We start from the raw sequence: 19,257 nt of genomic DNA on the forward strand, positions 1-19,257 counted from the left end.
CAATTCCTCCCTTCCCTTTACCCAGTGAGCCATACCATGTAATAAAGATTATAAAAAGGGGACCAGGGGAAGCAATTCAGAGAAACCAAATAAAATATCTTCGGTGTTTGCCTTTGTCTCCGGTATTCCACCCCCATCGCCCCCCAGCACCACACGGAGCTCCCTATTCCTTCTCAACCTCTTCCCTGGTGCCATGTTTGTTTGTGACAATGTCACAGCAGTGCTTTGATTTCTTTTAGAATGAGAGCTCCTGGTGGACGGGGGCCTTTTAGACTTTTCTTTGTATTATGAGCTCTTAGAAGTAAGCCTGTTTATATTCAGGATTTACAGTTCTTTTTGGTGGACATTAGAAAAACAATTTTGGCTCTGAAATAATTGATCCATTGATTCAGCAAACAAGCAGGGTTAATAGTCGATTGAGGGGCACAAGAGGACTGGAGTCAGGAAGAGCTGAGTTCCAAAGTGACCTCAGACATTTAGTAGCTGGATGACCCTGGGCAAGTCACCTAACCTTTGTCTGCCTCAATTTCCTCATCTGTAAAATGAGAATAATAAGAACATCTACCTTGCATAGTGTTATGAGGATCAAATGAAATAATATTTCTAAAAAACACTAAAATAGAGGTCCTGGAACATAGTAGGATCTCTATAAAGTCTATAAAAAAAAATCTCCTTACCCTTCAAAGCCAGTAGGAGCCAGATTTGGGGTGGGGGTGGGGCTTTAAAAGCGGGATAGAAGAGATTGCATTTTATCCTAGAAGCCATAGGGAAGGGCAGGGGGGTCAACTCAGGCCTTCAGGAATGTTCCTTTGGCAGTTGTGTGAGGGATGAGTTGGGAGACAGCAGGGTCGAAGGGCAGGGGGTTGAAGATCACTGACCAGAGAGACAGTAATCCAGGTAAGAGAAGGGCTTGGACTGAGCTGGCTACAATATGAATGGAAGGGAAGGGGACCCAGGAAGGAGAAGAGGTGTTGGCTGAATTGACGGCACCTAGCACCTGGCTGGATGATGCCAGCATCGGTAGCGTGGGAGATTGGAAATAGGGTGATTCTCTTCATAGAAAGGGGAGATATGATGAAGACTGAACTTGGGGGGGAAGTCAATGAATAACAGATCCCAGACTTTGAGAATTGGAGGGGACCACAAGTAGCCAGCTCATCAGAAGTCCTGGATTGGAATTCCAGCTGTCCCACTACCCATGTTTATGTGGGTAGTTCATTCACTCAGCTTTCCCTTCTATAAAATGTACGTGTTGGACCAGATGATCTGTTTCTCTAATTCCCTTTCTCTCTAAACTGGAGCTTACATTATGGTTCTCATCTGTTTATCACTTCAAAGGAACTTTTGAAAAAAATTTGAAAAAAATTTTAATAGCAGCAGAGAAGACCAAGACCAGATGGAGGAGGAATTACACACCATTCGTGTAGATAGATAAGCTGCAAGTAAGTCAGAGAAGCACATGAGTTCTGGTGAAGTCTTGCCCATCACGAAACATTCAGACTGGGAGGGATCTTAGAAACCAACTACTTCCTTTCTCCATTCAACAAAAGGGAAACTGTGACTCACAGAGCTGAGACTCAAAATTAGATTGTGATCTGAGAAGAGGCAGGATGGTACAATGGCTAGAGCCTGGGTGCTCAAGCCTTTCCCTCTCAGTCTATGAAAGGAGGTCTGAGTAGATATGGCTTCTGAGGTTCCTCTCATCTCTAGATCAACATTCCTGAAATATGAGGATTATTTCATTTATTTCCCCATAATTATTTCCTTAAATGTAAACCATTCAAGAGCAGGGGCCATCGTGATTTCTGTCTGCATTCTTAAGTCCTGCATCAGTAGGTGCTTTATAAATTTTTTTTTAGGATTTTTTGCAAGGCAGATGGGGTTAAGTGGCTTTCCCAAGGCCACACAGCTAGGGAATTATTAAGTGTTTGAGATCGGATTTGAACCCAGGTACTCCTGACTCCAAGGCCAGTGTTTTATCCACTGTGCCACCTAGCTGCCCCTACAAATGTTTGATCTAGGTAGGCCTGGTTTTCTTTTTGTCTTTATGTGCCTAGTTCCTGAAAGTGCCTAGTATATAGTAGGTGCTTAATGCGTGCCTGATTTAGGGTTCAGTCTAATAGCAGGAGCTTACTAAATGCTTAAGTGATGGACACAGCTGGTGCATACTAAATACCTTTTTTGATTCTTGAATGATTGAGGGCAGGTATGGATTTATTGTTGCCTTTATATCCCAGCACATGACAGTGCCTGGTAGTTAGTAGGTGCCTAATAAATGCTTGATTGACAAAGGAGGCACTTGATAGATGCTTGCTCCATTGCTGAATGGCTGAGGGCAGGCATGGATTTACTGTTGCTTCTGTATCCTGGGTCTGAGCCTGGGTAAACTCTGAACTGGCTGTTCTTGGAGTTAGTTCTTTCTGTATACTTTATATATTTGGTATCTTATGGATGACACTGCAGGTCCAAGTTCTGCCTGCATTTATGTATGTATGTATGTATGTATGCATGTTATGTATATATGTATGTTTTTTGCAAAGCAATGGGGTCAAGTGTCTTGCTCAAGGTCACACAGCTACATAAGTATTCAGTGTCTGAAGCAGAATTTGAACTCAGGTCCTCCTGTTTCCAGGGCCAGTGCTCTATCCACTGCACCTCCTAACTACCCCTCACCTGCATTTATTAAATGCCTTTGTGCTGGGTGTTTGGGGTGAGGGGAGGCTGTTCAGGAAGGTCTCCTTGGCTACCTCCCATTCCTGGGGCCCCCCACTTTGCTCCCTCTGGATACCCCAGCCCAGACAGCAGCCACACTTTGCCTTCTCACGACAGAGGCTCAGAGGAGGACTTGATGAAAGCTGAGCCTGCGTTGTGGGGGCCCACATCAGCACCCCGCCCCATGTAGCCCCTGACTCCTGGAGGTGGCCAAGGCAGGGTATTGGGTGAAAAGTTCAGGAGCCTTGTTGAACCTGCAGAGAGCCCTATTCATGGGCCTTGGCTTCCCCTCCTGCCCCCCCAGTTCCCCCCAATTCGCCCATCTCCCCAGCTGTGACCGTCCCTGCTGAGAGGGCTGAGCCAGACAGCCTGAGTCGGATGGATGAGGAGCGCCGCACCTCCTTCCCCGGCTCCAGAAAGCTCCTCTCCTCCTTGGCCCGCCCCCTCCAGCACCTCATCCTCCAGAAGTCGCCTGGCTGCTGAGCCACACTTGGGAGCTGTCCCCGGAGCCGGATCACTAGGCTGATCTGGTCCCTAATTCCTGGCTCTCCCTCTGCCCGTCAGGACTCGCCTCATGCTGATGGCAGATTGATGGGCAAGCAGCAGGTACAGCCTCTCTGAATTCACAATGCCATGCTTCCCTGGGCAGGGGGGGTGGAATCTGGCTCCTTCGGAATCCTGCTGCCCATGCTCTGGGCTTTTCAACAAAGATCCAGGGCTTGAACCTTCAGCCACCATTGACTTTGACTGGGAAGAAGTTTCTTTATCAAGAAACCAAGTTGTGTAAGTCAGACTTCTTCACTCATCTACTTCCTTGGAAAGGAGAGATTTCATGCCATTTGACCAGGGAGGAATGGGGGAAGGAAGAGCCGCCTTAACGCTTCCTTTCTTAGGGATGACCTCAAAGGATGTCATAACTTTTGATGACATAAGAAGGGTGGGGCCCTGAGGATGTGGAGTTTACAGGATCTGGATTCAAATTCTAAGAAACCCTTTTACTACCTTTGAAATAATGGGCAAAATCTTTCTTGGTGATCCTATAATAATGACCTTTTCTGGGCCTCAGTTTCCTCTTCAGGAAAATGAGGAGATTGGATGAGAGAAACAGAGAAATAAATAAATGAGAGTTGAGTGTTAGGGATGCGCCCTCAAATCCCTTTCATTCTAATGGGGAAGAAGATAACACACGGGGAACTGGAAGGTGAGAAGGGGGAGGTGACTGAAGGTCCCCTCCAGCTAGACATCTGTGATCTGATGAGAGATTTTTGGTGGGTGTCGCCATTGCTAACTCTCAATCTGGTGATTGGATTTTAACTTTTCCTCCCTCCCCTAAGGGTTTTGATTCTGAAGTGGCAAGAGGTTTGCTCGGGGAGAGGTCGTTGTCTTGGAATATTTATAGATCCATACACAGACAAACATACACACATGTGCATGCATGTCTAGGTGTAGGCACACATGCATGTGTGGGTATGTATATTTATACTGGACATGTGTATATGAAGTGGCAAGCCCCTGCTCTGAGATAATCAATCCCTCTATGTTATCTCCTTACAGGACAGTAAATTCCTTTTTGATCTCTTTTGTCCATTTTGGGGTGGGGGAATCAAAGAAGTCCAGGATTTGCTAGACCACCAAGGACACGTCACTTTGAACAGCCAGCACCCACACTGCCGGAGGCTTTGGGAGCTTCTGGAACCCCAGGGCAGTCAGGCAGCAGGGCAAAGCCACCTCCCCGGAAGGAACTGGGGCCACCTGCCTTGGCTGGAGGGAAGGTGAGGAGGTAACCCCTGCTCCAGTTCCCTGACCCCACGCTTCCTTTGCCTCCCCAAGTGTTCAATCCAGTTGTTACTGCAATGCAGAAGAAAATGATAGGCGCTGGTAGAAAGTGTTGGGATGGACTTAATGAGGTTTGTGTTAATGTGGCATTTATTGGGGATGAGTTATCTGCTGTTTGGCTGGCCAGAGAGGGCTCAGGATCTTGGTGGGGAAATGTTTGGGGAGATCATAGCTTCAGCAGCACAGCAGAGGAGAGGGCTCCTTTGGCCATCAGGGTCAACCATCATAGTTCTTCACCATCTCCCCAGGGTGCCAGGCTCGCTCCTAGGACCCTGGCACCTGAATTCTTGGGGAGGGGGTGTGTCTGTGGGCTGGGAACCTGCCAAGGAGAAATGAGCAATGAGCTTCCTCTTGGTCTCTTCCCTGCACAGTGTGGGGTGACTGGGGCTCTTTTAAAAACCAGGGGGGTGATCCTTGTTCTCTGCAGGCAGCAGGCAAGGCGAATAAAAGGGCTTCTTGGGCTTTGGTGCAGTAAGTGGTCTGCTATTTGACTGGGTGATGTCGGAGGGTTTTGCAGGGCGATGAGGCTGCTTTCTTAGCCAGGCTTTCTTTCAAAGAAAATCCAAGGCGCTGCTTGTCTTGGCACCCTGCCTGCTCCAGAACAAAATACGGTATTTTTAATAATTGCCTAATAAAGGAGGAAGCATGGTGGGGGCCAGAAATTGCTGTGAGGGGAAGGGTTGCTTTTCAGCAGAGGCTTGCTCTGGGATATTTATCTGGATATATATCTGGAATATTTATCTGGAATATTTATATATCTGGAATATTTATAGCTTCACACACATACATATGCACACATGTGTTTGTATGTATGTGTGCACACACACATATATTAGTCACATATGTATTTATTATACCCCCCCAGGATTTGTGGTGGGACTGTTTTGGAAAGGGAAAATAATTATAGGGCCCCCATTTCCCCTGAGGGAGGGAGGGGTCCTCCTTCTAATAGACTCCATCTCTAATATAGTCGGGAAAGGTTGAGACCCCCCAAGTTGGTTCTGCTGTTGGATGGTTGGGGAAGGTCGAGCCCCCCCTCCTTTGCTGACCATTGAGTGGAAGGTCGCTGAGTAGAGGGTCTTCATCTTTACTCCTGCACAAATCATAGCAGCAAGGCTAATGGCTCATGTTTATTTCCATGATGCAGATTGTGAGGGCGATCGAACCCTGAGTTGGTTCTGCCGCAGAGGGAGATGAGGAAAAGACAAGGTCTGAACGTGCTGATTTATAGGGGATTGCCTGCGGGTTCTGGAAAGGGAGGAAGCGAGGAAGACATAAGAGCTTACCAGCTGTGAAAGCCTGGGCAAATCTGCCTCAGTATCCTCAGCTGTAAAATGGGGGTACCAACAGCACCTGCTTTCATTGTGGCCATGAGGATCAAAGGAGATCATTTGTCTCTTGATATTCCCTTTCTTCACACTTTCTGCCTCAGTTTCCTCATCTGTAAAATGGGCTTTAGATGAAAATGGTAAACCATTCCAGTATCCCTGCCAAAAAAAACCCCACATGGGGTCATGGAGAGTTGGATAGGATGTAAAATGATTGAACAATAACACGCTGGCCAGTCCAACCACCCCCTCCTGGGGAAACAGGCTCAGAGAGACTCATCCCTTAGGTGCCATTTTATGAAGTCAGACTTTGAACCTGAGTCCTCTGGCACTAAGTCCCAATCCTGCCATTGTGGCAAAGGAGCTGACCACAGAGTAGAGAAGACTTAGGTTCAGATTCTACCTCAGATACATATTGGCCATGTGCCCTTGGGGGAGTCACTTAAACTCTAGGTGCCCCAGGCTGCCACCTGTGAAGTCACTGCTCTGGTCCTAATCACCTCCTGCCCCACTCTCCATCGGGGGTGGCTGATGGTACTACCAATGGGCAGGGAGATATTCTTAAATCAAGCAGAAGGTGAGCATTCAGCCTCTCCCCCAACTCTTGGCCCTTCCCAGTCCCTTAGGAAGGGCCATGGAGCTGACATCCGGCTCCCTGCCCTCCCTGCTGGAGGGAAATGCCCCGTCTTTACTTGGCATTATAGGAACCTAAGCCAAGCCTTAGTGGTAGGACTTCACATAATCTGCCCATTCTACAGAGGAGGTAGTTGAACTTCAGAAATGAAACCCAAAGCCATAAGGTGAGGAATAGAGAGGAGATGAGAACCTAGGTCTTCCCTTCTCCATTCAGTTCTCTTTCCCCTGCTTCAGTAGAGTGTCAGCTCCTTGAGGGCCTCCTTTCTGGCCAGTTTATCCTGTTGGTAGCTTGTTTGCCTGTCATCTCCCTATTAGCCTGTAAACTCCTGGAGGGCAGGACCCATCTTTTTCCTTTCTTTGTATCCCCAGTCCTTCCCCGGGGTCTGGATTATCATCAGTGTATGATGCCTGAGGCACCTTCTTCAGTTTTACAATGATAGGAAGGGCCTAACAAATGCTGGTTCTTGAGTTGGATTAAATGATGTGGTCATAGAACTGAGCGTTAAGGAAAGCTCCAGACTCGAAGAGACAGGGGTGAGGACAGAGGGCATTCCAGGCTTGGAAGGCAGCCCTGAAATCTCTGCCTAGCCTCCTTCGAAACCTCCTTGGGAAAGAAAAAATAGAAAGTTCCCACCTAGATTCATACTATTTAGTAAGGTCCTAAGTCATATTAATTATTAATGATTAAAGACAATTATGCACTTCTGCAAAATTCCTAGGGATAGTTTTAGAACAAGGGTATATTCCTAGAGGTGATGTCTGCCCTTACAGGGGCAAGAAAATATCCCAAATGGTGGGAAGTTATAAGAAGAAATCTTAATATTCTTTTCCCAGGCTCTGCCACATGGAAACATTGATTGGGTTTCCAATGGCGAGGGTGAGTTAGGAGCTGTTTTTTCAATCATGGTGGCTGCTATTGGAAATGGTTGAGCAATACAAAGGTGCCATCCTCCCCAAAGGCAGGGTGGGGAAAGGTGGAAGAGGCAGAGGAATGAGCTTCACTGTCCACATCTGCTTCCGAGTATCTCAGTATTACCCTGGTAGACTATAAGCATCCTGAGGGAAAGGAGGGTTTCATTTTTTTTTACCTTTATATACCCATTTGCCTGGTCCATAGTAGGTGTATCAGAAATCTATTTATTGCTTGATTGAAGTTGATCTCTTCTCTGGGCCTCAATTTCCTTCGTTGAAAAATAAAAGATTTACACTAAATTCAAGATTCTTAACCTGGGATCTATGAACTGAACTTTCTAATTATTTTGATAACTGCATTTAAATATCATTAGTTTCCCTTGTCAGCTTGTGCATTCTATTTCATGGATCTAAAAACATTCTTCGAAGGACCTATAGTTTTGCCAGATGTCTTCCCTGCCTTCCAAGAGGAAGGGGGACTTTTCCTTGCCAAGGCCAATGCCTCTCCACACGCTCAAGGATCCTATCCTAAGCCTTTCTTCTCCAGCAGTCTGCTCCCTTTTATCCCCGCTCTCCTACCAACCGTCCATCCCCTCCTATCTACTGGCTGCTGCCCCCCAACATGCCAGTTTATCAAAGCCCTCACTGGACCCTCCGTTCTCTCTCAATGTTGCCTCTTATCTCTTCTTCTTTTCTTGGCTATTTGCAAGCCTGTCAAGCAATTCTCAACTCTTTGGCTGAAAATCCAGAAAGTCTGGCGTCCAAGCTCAGCTGAAACTGCTCTCCAATCCAGGGATCTCTTCCTGGTTAACTGGAATGGCCTTCCCCCAATACTCACCCTTCTTGAGCCCCTGCGGCCTTTGATCCTGCAGATCCCCCCTATTCTTATACTTTCTCTTCTTTCTGTGATTTCACACCTGCTCTTTCTTACCTCTTCTCTTTTTTCTTCCTCCTCAGTCTCCTTTGTTGGATCTTCCTCTATTGCTTTTTTTTTTTTCTGAATTTTTTCAAGGCAATGGGGTTAAGTGACTTACCCATGGTCACACAGCTAGGTAATTCTTCCATGTCTGAGGCAGAATTTGAACTCAGGTCCTCCTGACCCCAGGAGCAGTGCTCTATCCACTGTGCCACCTAGCTGCCCCTGTTGGATTTTCTTTCCTGTCTTGCCTATTAATTGTGAATTTCCCCCAATTCTGTGTGAGCTTATCAGATTAATGGTCATTTCTGTGCAGATGATTCCAGCCCTAACTTCTTTCTCAGCTTCCATTTTCGCATCTCCAGTTGCCTCTTGGATACTGAGAAATGGAAGTTCTATAGACATTTTAAATTAAACATGTCCAGCCCGGAACCCATTATCTTCTTCCCCACCTCATTGTGTTCTAACTTTTCAATGATTAATTTTTCTTTTTGGTGAATATTGCATAGAGTTTGATTTTCCTCTCTCATTCCTCCCCCCACCTCTGCCTGCCATGATTGTAGAGGGCACTAGAGGCCTCCCCGATGCCCGGATTGGCTCCTTGACTCCCCACTAGCTTTTACCCCACATCATGACCATGGCCTGTCACTTCTCTCCTAGATGTCCCCTTCCCTTTTACAGCCTCCATCTTGGCGTATTCATTGTCCCGTATTTGGACCATTGCACTAGCTTTCCAGTTGGTCTTCCTGCCACAAATCTCCTCCTACTTCCGATGACTCAATTTCCACTTAGTTGATAAACTGATCTTCCTCAAAGGCGCTTCTGACCATGTCAATCAAGCTGTTGCCATTTATTAAGCACCTAGTGTATGCCTCTGGAGATACCCCAAAAAGAGGCAAAAGACAGTCCCTGCCCTAAGGAACTCACAGTCTAGTATCATTCCCTATTCAATAAATTGCAGTGGCTCCCTTTTACTTCTAAGATCAAATAATCAAATACGGTTGACTTTTACAACTTGAATCCTTTCTCCCTTCCCAGCCTTCCTCCATGATAAAATAATATTGGTTTTCTGACTTTTCCTTAAAAATGACCTACCTATCTGCTAACTCCAAACTTTTACATTGTCTGACCTCATACCTGCAATGCCCCCCTCCTCCATTTCCCTCCTTCCCCACCAGCCACATCCCCCTCCTCAACACCACTTTCCCAGCTTCCTTGGCTTTCTTCAGGTTTCATCTAAAATCCTGCCTCCTGCTTGAGGGCTTCACCAACCCTTCCCCACCTGTCCACTGCTGGTGCCTTCCCACAATGTATCCTGTATGAATCCTGCATCCTCCCGGTTGGCATGTCATCTCATTAGAATGTTAGCTCCTTGAGTGATGTGACTGTCTTTTGCCTTTCTTTATCCCTATGTACCTAATAAAATTTTAAATGACTATTGTATGTACATCACCAGAATTTCTCCCAATATTTCTGCTCCCCTTTTCTTCTAGAGAGCCATCACTATAGCAAATGTTTTCAGATAAAAAGAGGGGGAAAAGGAGGAAAAATCAGCAAAATTGTTCAAGATCTCAATAAAGTCTAAAAAAATATGCAGTATTCCATATGTGTGATCCTTTTTCCTCTGTAGAGGGACAAGGGGAGGGGGCTTCTCAAAACTCTTCTTTGGGACTGGGCTTGTTCTTGGGAATTTTGTGACATTTACTTTTTGATTGGTTTGTGGTGGATTCTTTCCATTTCCTTGGTTACAGGCATCATAGAGAATGGTTTTTGGCTTTGCATCAGATGGTATGAACTTTTCCATGCTTCTCGGTGGCACAGCAATATTCCATCATATTCATGTTCCACAGTTTGTTTAGCCATCCCCCAGCTGATGGGCATCTTCTTTGTTTCCAATACTTTGCTATCACAAAAAAGTGCTGATACAAATATTATCATCTATATACAGCTTTCTTTTTTTCTTAAATCAATGACGTGTGTGTGTGTGTGTGTGTGTGTGTGTGTGTTTATGTGTGGAGAGAGGGAGAGAGAAACAGAAACAGAGACAGAGAGAGAGACAGAGAGACAGAGACAGAAAGAGGAGGGATGGAAAGAGGGGAGGAGTAAGAAGGGAGAAAGAGGAGGAAGGGAGAGAGGAGAGAGACAGAGAGAGAGAGAGAGAGAGAGAGAGAGAGAGAGAGAGAAGAAGAAGAAGAAGAAGAAGAAGAAGAAGAAGAAGAAGAAGAAGGAGAAGAAGAAGAAGAAGAAAGAGAGAGACAGAGAGAGGGAAGAGGCAGATTTTTAATGAGATGATGGTGCATCAGAAAGGTAAGAGTTCCTGGATTGAAATGTCAGGCTCTTGTCCTCTGTGATGATGAGGAGCCCCAAGACCATGCCACTTGAGAAGTGGGGCTTAGGGGCAGCATAGTTCCTATTGTTCCCCTAACTCTGGGGTTTTCCCAAGGCCATATTCAATCTTCTACACTCTCTTCATCACTCTATCATCCCTTATAAGTTTAATAATCACTATTTTCCAAATGACTCTCAAGTCCATGTCTCCAACCACACAGTTGGACGGTAGAATTCAGTGCCATAAAATTGGGTGTCATATAGAATTTCAAAATCACCATGTGCAAACCAAAATAGATCATCCTTTTTTCCAGAGCACACCCCTATGAAGTATGATGAGGTAGCTTTGGGGCTTCCAATGAGAATGGCATTTACCACAGAACATTTGGGGAGGGGCAGAACTGGGCAACCCCCAGAAAGACATTTCTGCTGGGTCCACAATCAAAGATGGCAGATTAAGGGGATTCAGTCAATGCCTCTCCTAGTATGGCAAGGTACCCCTGGCCAGTTCTGACAGCTGTGGAACTTAGACAGGAGACAGCAAAGGAGAAAAGACAGATGTGGGGATCACGTTTAAGCTCTAAGGAGCTTTGTCAATTGAAAACTGATTTGGTGGTGAAACCAATACTAGAAAGCCTGGGTTCAAATCTTAGCACTGCAAGGACTCTGGTGCCTCATTTAATAGTTAGATAAGAGTAGTTAAGTGTGCTGACCTGAGTTCAAATTGTGTCTCATACATCAGATGCTTACCAGCATTGTCATCCTGGGCAAATCATTTATCCTCGCCCAGGCTCAGTTTTGCCATCTGTAAAATGGGGACAATCATCATATAGAATTATTATGAGGATAACATGACTTATGAGGATATTATGAGGATAACTGCTGACTTAAAGGCTATAAAATGCCATTGAAATACTAACATTACTCTTGCGATTTCTTCGTTTTCTTCTGGGAGCCAGTGCCCCTTTTCTCATTTCTCGCCTTAACTCATCAAGGAAGGCAACCAAGAATGTTGTAACCCTTAGAGGGCGATAGAGATAGGAATTATTATGATTGTCGTTACTGTTATTCTAGTGTTGATCCTAGTAAATAATTCCTGAGTGCATGCATAAATCACATAGTCATCAATTTATTCAGTCAACATTTATGAAGGACTTATCCCATTTAAAACCCCACTAGTGGGGTGGCTAGGTGGTGCAGTGGATAGAGCATTGGTCCTGGAGTCAGGAGGACCTGAATTCAAATCCAGCCTCAGCCACTGAATAATTGCCTAGCTGTATGACCTTGGGCAAGTCACTTAACCACATTGCCTTAAATAAAGAAAAATTAAAAGAAAATTTAAAAAAAAACCACTAAATACTAGACATCCAGAGGCAGTGATGACCAAGACTTTGTTTCCTGATAACTCAAGTGTATCAGCTGAGTAAAGATTGATTTAGTCGTGTCAATAATGCTTAGCATGGTGTTCACATAAGAGGATTTTGTATAGGCCACCCCCCCTCATCTTAATGATGAAGGGCTAGTGAGGATAAGTGACCTGTCCAAAGTAACCAAGGTAGTAAGTCGTAGAATTGGAACTTTCTAAATAATTCTTTTTCAATTTTTAACCTTTTTCCCCTTCTTTCCTATACTTACTTTCCCACTAGAAAAAAAAAGTAAAAAAGAAAAAGAAAACTCTTGCATCAAATATAGTCAAGGAAAACATATTCCTATCTTAACTGTGTTCACATATGTGGGTCTCCTGCATATTCATCCTTCTCTCTCTGAGGTGGAGGCTGGTATTTTGCCTCACCTGTCTTCTGGAATCATGGCAGCATTATGTTGATCAGAATTTTTAAGCCTTTCAAAAGTGCTCTGATAGGAAAATCTTACTTTTCTTTTCTTTTTCAATCTTTTGACTTTGTTTTGCTAGTTCTTCTTGTCTCACCATTAACTTCTGTTTTGATTCATTTTAAGTAGTTTGTTGTTTGGCCAGGTGCCGCTAGGGCTAAGCTGTTCATTTCTTTTCCAGCTCTTTTCTCTAACTCTCATTTCATTTCCAATATCATTTTAAATCTTTTCCCATTAAACACATACTTTTCTTTTAGGGATTCTAATTATAATTTTTTTTTTTGCAAGCTGTTTTTCTTAGATTCTTTGCTCTTAGGTATTTTGGATTATTCTCTTCTGTGTTTGTTTCTTGGGCATCACTGGCATCATGACATAAGAGTACTTTATTCCTTTTTGTGGACTCATTCTTGCATTGATCCAGTGTTATTGGTCTAGCTGAACGCCCTGGGGGTTGGATTTGTGATCCCAGTTCTAAGATGTGACTTCTCTTTTTTCCTCCTCTTTCTCCTCCCCTGCTGAGTTCTGGATCAGATCTGAGTGTCCCCCTATTGATTCAGCCAGTAGTTCTGGGTGCTTCATCTGTGTTCTTGGATTCTCTGGGCAACAGCTCCTCCCACCCTCTTATTGCCTGCTCTGAGTCTTTTTCCACTGTTTTCATTCTATTCTTTTTCCATAGTTTCTGATCTGAGCACTTGACTTCATTCTGAATAGCTGACCCTTTATATTTTCTCCTTTGACTTTTTAGACACTACCCACTTGGTCATTTATGGGGATAATGGAGCTATACTGATTCCTTTGACTCCACCATCTTGTTTTAGTCTCCCAGAATTGAGATTTAAAACCAAGAGTTCTGATTATTAAATGGCATGATGTAGCCAACAGGGCACTGACCCTGGTGTCATAGAACCTGAGCTCTAATCCTGATCCAACCACACTACCTGTGTAATCTTGAGCAAGTCATGAACCCTCTCCAGGTCTCCTGTAAAATGAAGGTGTTAGACTTCAGTTCTTCTTCTTCTTTTTTTTTTTGCAAGGCAAATGGGGTTAAGTGACTTGCCCAAGGCCACACAGCTAGGCAATTATTAAGTGTCTGAGGCTGGATTTGAACTCAGGTCCTCCTGACTCCAGGGCTGGTGCTCTATCCCCTGTGCCACCTAGCCGTCCCTGGACTTCAGTTCTAAGTTCTAACTTCTAGGTCTAAATCTATGAGTTCTTGACTAGATGAAATCCTCTTTTCATGTACTAAGTTCTAGAGTGATTTTTTACCTTTCCCACCTTTCCAAGGGAACCATCCTATGAGCAGTGTCTCTTCCCACTCATTCCTACAATCCAGGATCAGTCAAAATGTCCTTCCTGGAGGCTTCAGTCTGTCCTTCCTACTTGTCAGAATCATGATCTTTCCAACTTTTTAAATCTGGTCTTTGTTTTATTTTCTTCCTGTTTTCTGTGCTGTTGTAGAGTCTGTCCAACTCTTTTCTTCTTCATTTCCCACCCCATATACCTCCTGATTGACCTGGTTGAGTTCAGAAATCACAGATCCCAGAATTTTAGAAATGAAAGGGACATGAGTTCAGTAGAATTCCTAAAACAATTTTCTTCCTCCTGCTGGGGAGCCACTGATCATAAATATGTGTGTGTGTGTGTGTGTGTGTGTGTGTGTGTGTGTGTGTGGTTGCAATAATAAACATTCAATTTATGGGGTGACCTATGGTGAGAGGGACCTGAACTGAGTTGTTTATGATTAGGAAGAGGATGGGGAATCGATTTGGAGTTTTGGGGAAATTTATGGTCAAGGTTTGAGATACATGAATTTAGCCTCAAGGACAGTATGAATTATAACAGATATCTTCTGGCCTCCAAGGCTGGGTTTCTGTGCTCTGATCTCAGCAGGTGAGAGTCACTCCAAGCAGAGTTGGCGGCTTGCTCTGCAGGACTGGCAATTATCTGGTCTCCATAATATAACCGATTGAAATATTGCTGCATATTTTGCAGATACTTACCTTCTAGCTCTTTAAAAAAAATGTCCCTTTGACTTGTTTTTTTCCTTTCTGGGTAGACATTTTCCTCACAAAGAGCATGGTCATCATTACTGATCCTGGGAGAGTTTTCCAGTTAATGGGAATTCTAGCTCCAGTTTGGTTATCATAAATCATTTTACAAAAAGGGAAATAAGGCTCAGAAAGATGCAGGATACACAGGATTTGTAGATGGAGAGAGTAGGGAAAGAGGGAGAGAAGGAAAAAAAGAGAAAGATACATCCAGAGAGAGAGAGAGACAGACAGACAGACAGAATTAATGAGATAATGAGTTCAAGTTCTGCCTCTGAAAACTTCTGGATAATTTCTTAGTTTTCTAAGCACTCTTGAAGTCTATACTTTGCAGAGAAGGTATGGGCTAGTTCCCTCTTTCAATCAAATCACAGGAGTGATCCTAATTCCTACCTAATTAATAGAATCGCAGTGATAAAAATATTGTATAAATTGACATCTCCAACTTCATCATCCTCATCCTCTTCCTCATTTAGCATCATATAGTTCAGAGCTATTATTGGCATAGAGAAAAATATTGTATAAATTGACATCTCCAACTTCATCATCCTCATCCTTTCCCTCAATTAGCATCATATTGTTCAGAGCTATTATTATTGGCATAGAACTGTCCAGACACTGCAGGAGAGACGAGAGAGGTCTCCTGTCCTCAAATCACAATTGGGAAGGAAGGGACAGGGATGGGGGGGCATGCTGAGCCATTAGAGAACAGTCTCAGACCCATGGATACAAATCCAATGCAGAGTACTGGGATTACTGAAGACGGGAATGTTAGCCTGAAAAAGAGAAGGCTGGTGGGGGGGAGGTTGGATTGGTGGGAGATAGGATCTTGGATCTCAACTTAGAAGCAAATTCAGAGATTCTCTAATCTCCTTTCTTTTATAGAGAAGTAAAATGATCCCAGAGAAGTTGTGACTTGCCTGACTTCCCACAGATTGTATCAAGAGTCAGATTTGAACCCAGCTCTCCTCAACCAGTGGTATTTTGATCAAATTAAGCATGAAATATTTACTATACAATGAGAATACAGTGATGAATGCTAGATATGCAAAGACAAAAAACACCCCAATCCCTGCCCTTAAGGAGCTGACATCTATTTGAGAAGACCATGAACAAATACAAGTATTTTCAGAAGAAAATACAGAGTGATTCCATAAGTTAAGGAGGGAGGGCACCAGCAGTTGGGAGAGGGACCTTTCCCCATCCTGGCTGGTCCTCAGTGGTCCATTGTCCTTCCTAAACTGGACTACCCACAGCTCAGCCTGCCTTGCTTGATGAGGTCTGAGAAGGTCAGAGTCTTATGGGATGACCCCCTCCTATTCTGGAAAGCTCTGCCTCACTTTATGCAACCCAAGATTCCATGTGACTATTTTTGGTTCTCAATGGGCCTCCCCATTCCCCTGTGGATGTAATAAATACACACTTAGTATAATACTCTTCCTTTGCTGACTAGGCACTATCCCTATGAGGGAGAGGACAAAGTTGCTATTCTGTGCACATGTCTAATAAAAGTGATTATTCCCCAATGATTTCTCAGGCTGGGACATAAACTCCTGAGGAAATGAGGTCTCTTGGGAGTCTCTTGCAGTCTGTGAGTGATTGGTCCAAAGTGGAATCAAAAGGATGCCAATATAAACTTTGGTCCCTTTTCATTCTCAGCCTCTGGTAGCATCTCCAAAGCTATGACTGGGGAGGCATTTAAGGCATTTATGTTTTTCTAATTTTGGGTTTTTTAAAAAGTCCTCTAGTCATTGAATTCAACAGCCACCATTTATTAAGCACCAGGATCATAATGCAAAGAGAACAATTATTCCTGGCTTTAAGAAACTTACATTCAAAGGGGGGGGAAGAAATGGGGGATAGTGGTATAGTAGAGACATTCCCAGTAAGAATGAAACAGGGTTGACTTGAGTGACCTTCTTAGATGGAAGAACCTCCCAATCAGAGACTGGAAGGAAGAGAGAAAGCCAAGAATTAAAGGGCATCTGGAAACCTTGGTCTTTACCTGGGACTTGAAAGGAGAAAATTCCAGACCAGGGAAGGGCGTGTGAGGGGGAGAAGAATGTAAAAATGTCTGTAGTTATCAGATGGAATATCACGAGATCAGGTTAAGTGGGGATAGGGAATAGGCATGGAAAGTCTAATAAGAAGAAAGGAAGTCGGATGTGTGCTGAGAAAACCAAGTATGGCAGCCATGTGGAAGATGATTTGGAATGGTGGGAGACCTGAAGCAGGGAGGGAGACCAAGCCTCCAGAAGGCTTTTGTCATTGTCCAGGCTAGAAGTGAAGGCCTGAACTAGGGATACCATTGCTTTGTTTTGGAGATGGGATGGGAGAGACTTTCCTTGCCACTTCTAAGCCTCCTCATCCCTCTCCCACTGAACCATGAACTTTGCCCCCTTGGACCTCCCCTAACTCCCATAAGTGAACTCTCGACTTATCTTGACCAGAATTCATCACTTCAAGGTTATTTCCAAACCATGTCATTGCACCTTTTTCTAGCTTCCTTTATGTATTATTCTTCCCAATTAGAATGGATGCTCCTTGAGGGCAGGGACTGTTTTGCTTTCTTGCAAATATTGTATCACCAGTGCTTGGCATTGTGCTTAATTAATGGGGAAGGGAATAAGCATTTATTGTTTACTGTGCACCAGGCAGATACTCAGTGCTTTTTACAAATATTGTTTCATTTGATCCTCACAACAACCCTGCTTTTATTATCCTTATTTTATTGAAGGAAACTAAGGCAAATAGGTTAAGTGACTTGCTTAGGGTCACGCAACTATTAGATTTCTGAGGTCAGATTTGAATTCAGGTCTTCCTGTCTCCCAGAATATTGCACTATCCACTGAGCCACCAACTACCTCCTATCATTCATTTATTTGTGTTGTGGACATAGAAATGAGTAGATTTGGCTACTGATTAGATGGGGGGGGATGGGTGCCAGTGTAAAGAATCAAGGATGATGTCAAAATGATAAAGTGGGTGAGTGAAGGAAGATGGTAGCCTCAACTGTAACAAAGTTGGAAAAGCTCTGGGTTTGGGAGAAAGACAATGCGTTGTTTAGAAAGTTTGAATTTTAGATGTCTATAGGACTTCCCACAAGTAAAAGAGAAAAAGAACATTTATAAGAGAGGAGAAAAAGCATTGTCATAGAACAGTTGAAACTACCACCTCCATAGCTTTGCACAAGTGCCCTCCCTCCTCAAATACACCTGAAATCCTTAGCTTCCTTGAAGATTCAAGCCAAGCACCATCTACCACCCAAGGCCAATCTCGATTCTCCATTTTCCCAAGGTGTTAACTCCTCTCCCTTTGAAATTACTTTGAAGTTTTTTCCTATGTACTATATATACTTAGTTGCACACATGTTAGATCTCCCCAGTAGACTATAAACTTCTTGAGGTCAGGGCCTACTTAATTTTTGTCTTTGCATCTCCAGCTGTAGGCACATAGCAACCACTTAATAAATCCTGGTTGAATTGAATATCTCATTTATTTTGCATGCCCACTTAGATACTGGATGAGTCGATAGGAGCATTTCAAGGTGTCCTTCCTCCTTCCAAGAAGACTGACTGCCTCTCACTTCTCCACTCTCTCGTGATTCCCCAGTGCCAAGCAGGACCCAAATAACCATTTGTTGGACTTGTCTCTCATTTCTTACAGAGCCTGATGACCAGGTCCTATTGACTCAGTTGATGAAGTGACTCTGAGAGGTTGCCCTTTGAAGCCCCCGAAGATGGAGAAGACAGATGGTAGGCAGGATGTTTTCTCATTGACCTCAAGGGGAGCATTCCCCTTGCTGTTGGTAGTCGTCTGGTTTACCATGAATGTGTGGGATTATCGAAGGGTCCTCAGTGTCCATCTTCATTATAGCATGCCAGTATAGTATACCATTATAGTATACCAGCGTCCTCAGCGCCATCTCCATTATAGTGTACTGGTTGTACATTTCAACCATAACAAAGAACATTTTAGAGAATATTAACTTGGGTATTTCCAAAGTGTTTTCACAGGCAGCATAAGAAGCAATCATTCCTTGTAGTCACCTAATTGCTCTTGGCTTCAGTTTCTTCATCTACAAAATGAGTATAGTTAATTGATTCTGAAGTCCCTTCCAGCTTTAGATCTAGCATCCTCTATATGACCTTGGGCAAGTTGCATCCCATACCTCAGATCCTGATGAGTAAAATAAAGGGTTTGTAGCAGATGATCTTTGATGTCTCCTAGCTTAGGAGCTAGAGTCTTATATTTGGACTCATGAAATTGCGATCATTAGAACCAGAAAGGACTTCAGAAATCATTTTGGGGCAGCTGCATGGGCACTCAGTGAGAGGAGCTCTGGGCTTAGAATCAGGAAGACTCATCTTCAAATCTCACCTCAAACACTTATTAGTTGCGTGACCCTGGACAAGTCAACTCACCCAGATTATTTCAGTTTCCTCATCTGTAAAACAAGCCAGAGAAGGAAATGATAAATCATTCCCGTCTCCTAAAAAAAGTCCAAAATGGGGTTGTGAAGAGTTGAATACAACTGAAAAATAACTCAGCCACGAAGACTCTTCATTTTTCAGACAAGGAACCTACAATCCCGAGAAGAAAAGATTCTCCTTTGCCCAATTAGTTAAGTTAATCCCAGTGTGAAAACTGGGGTATCTGAAAAAACAACCAAAAACCTGGGGTATCCAGGGTCCTAATTTAGGCTTCCACC

At 43.9% G+C, this 19,257-nt stretch overlaps 1 protein-coding gene across 1 annotated transcript in view; it reads left to right on the forward strand.

Annotated features, from left to right (window-relative positions):
* KANK4 (KN motif and ankyrin repeat domains 4) overlaps positions 1-19,257 on the forward strand; it is a 136,432-nt gene that overhangs the window by 74,722 nt on the left and 42,453 nt on the right. Inside the window, exon 3 of the mRNA XM_074221282.1 lies at positions 18,213-18,301. Coding sequence (XP_074077383.1) covers positions 18,286-18,301 — 16 coding nt within the window. The 5' untranslated portion in view covers positions 18,213-18,285. The remainder of the gene's footprint in view (positions 1-18,212; positions 18,302-19,257) is intronic.

Source organism: Macrotis lagotis, chromosome 2 (genome assembly GCF_037893015.1).
Source record: "Macrotis lagotis isolate mMagLag1 chromosome 2, bilby.v1.9.chrom.fasta, whole genome shotgun sequence".
NCBI classification, from domain to species: domain Eukaryota; kingdom Metazoa; phylum Chordata; class Mammalia; order Peramelemorphia; family Peramelidae; genus Macrotis; species Macrotis lagotis.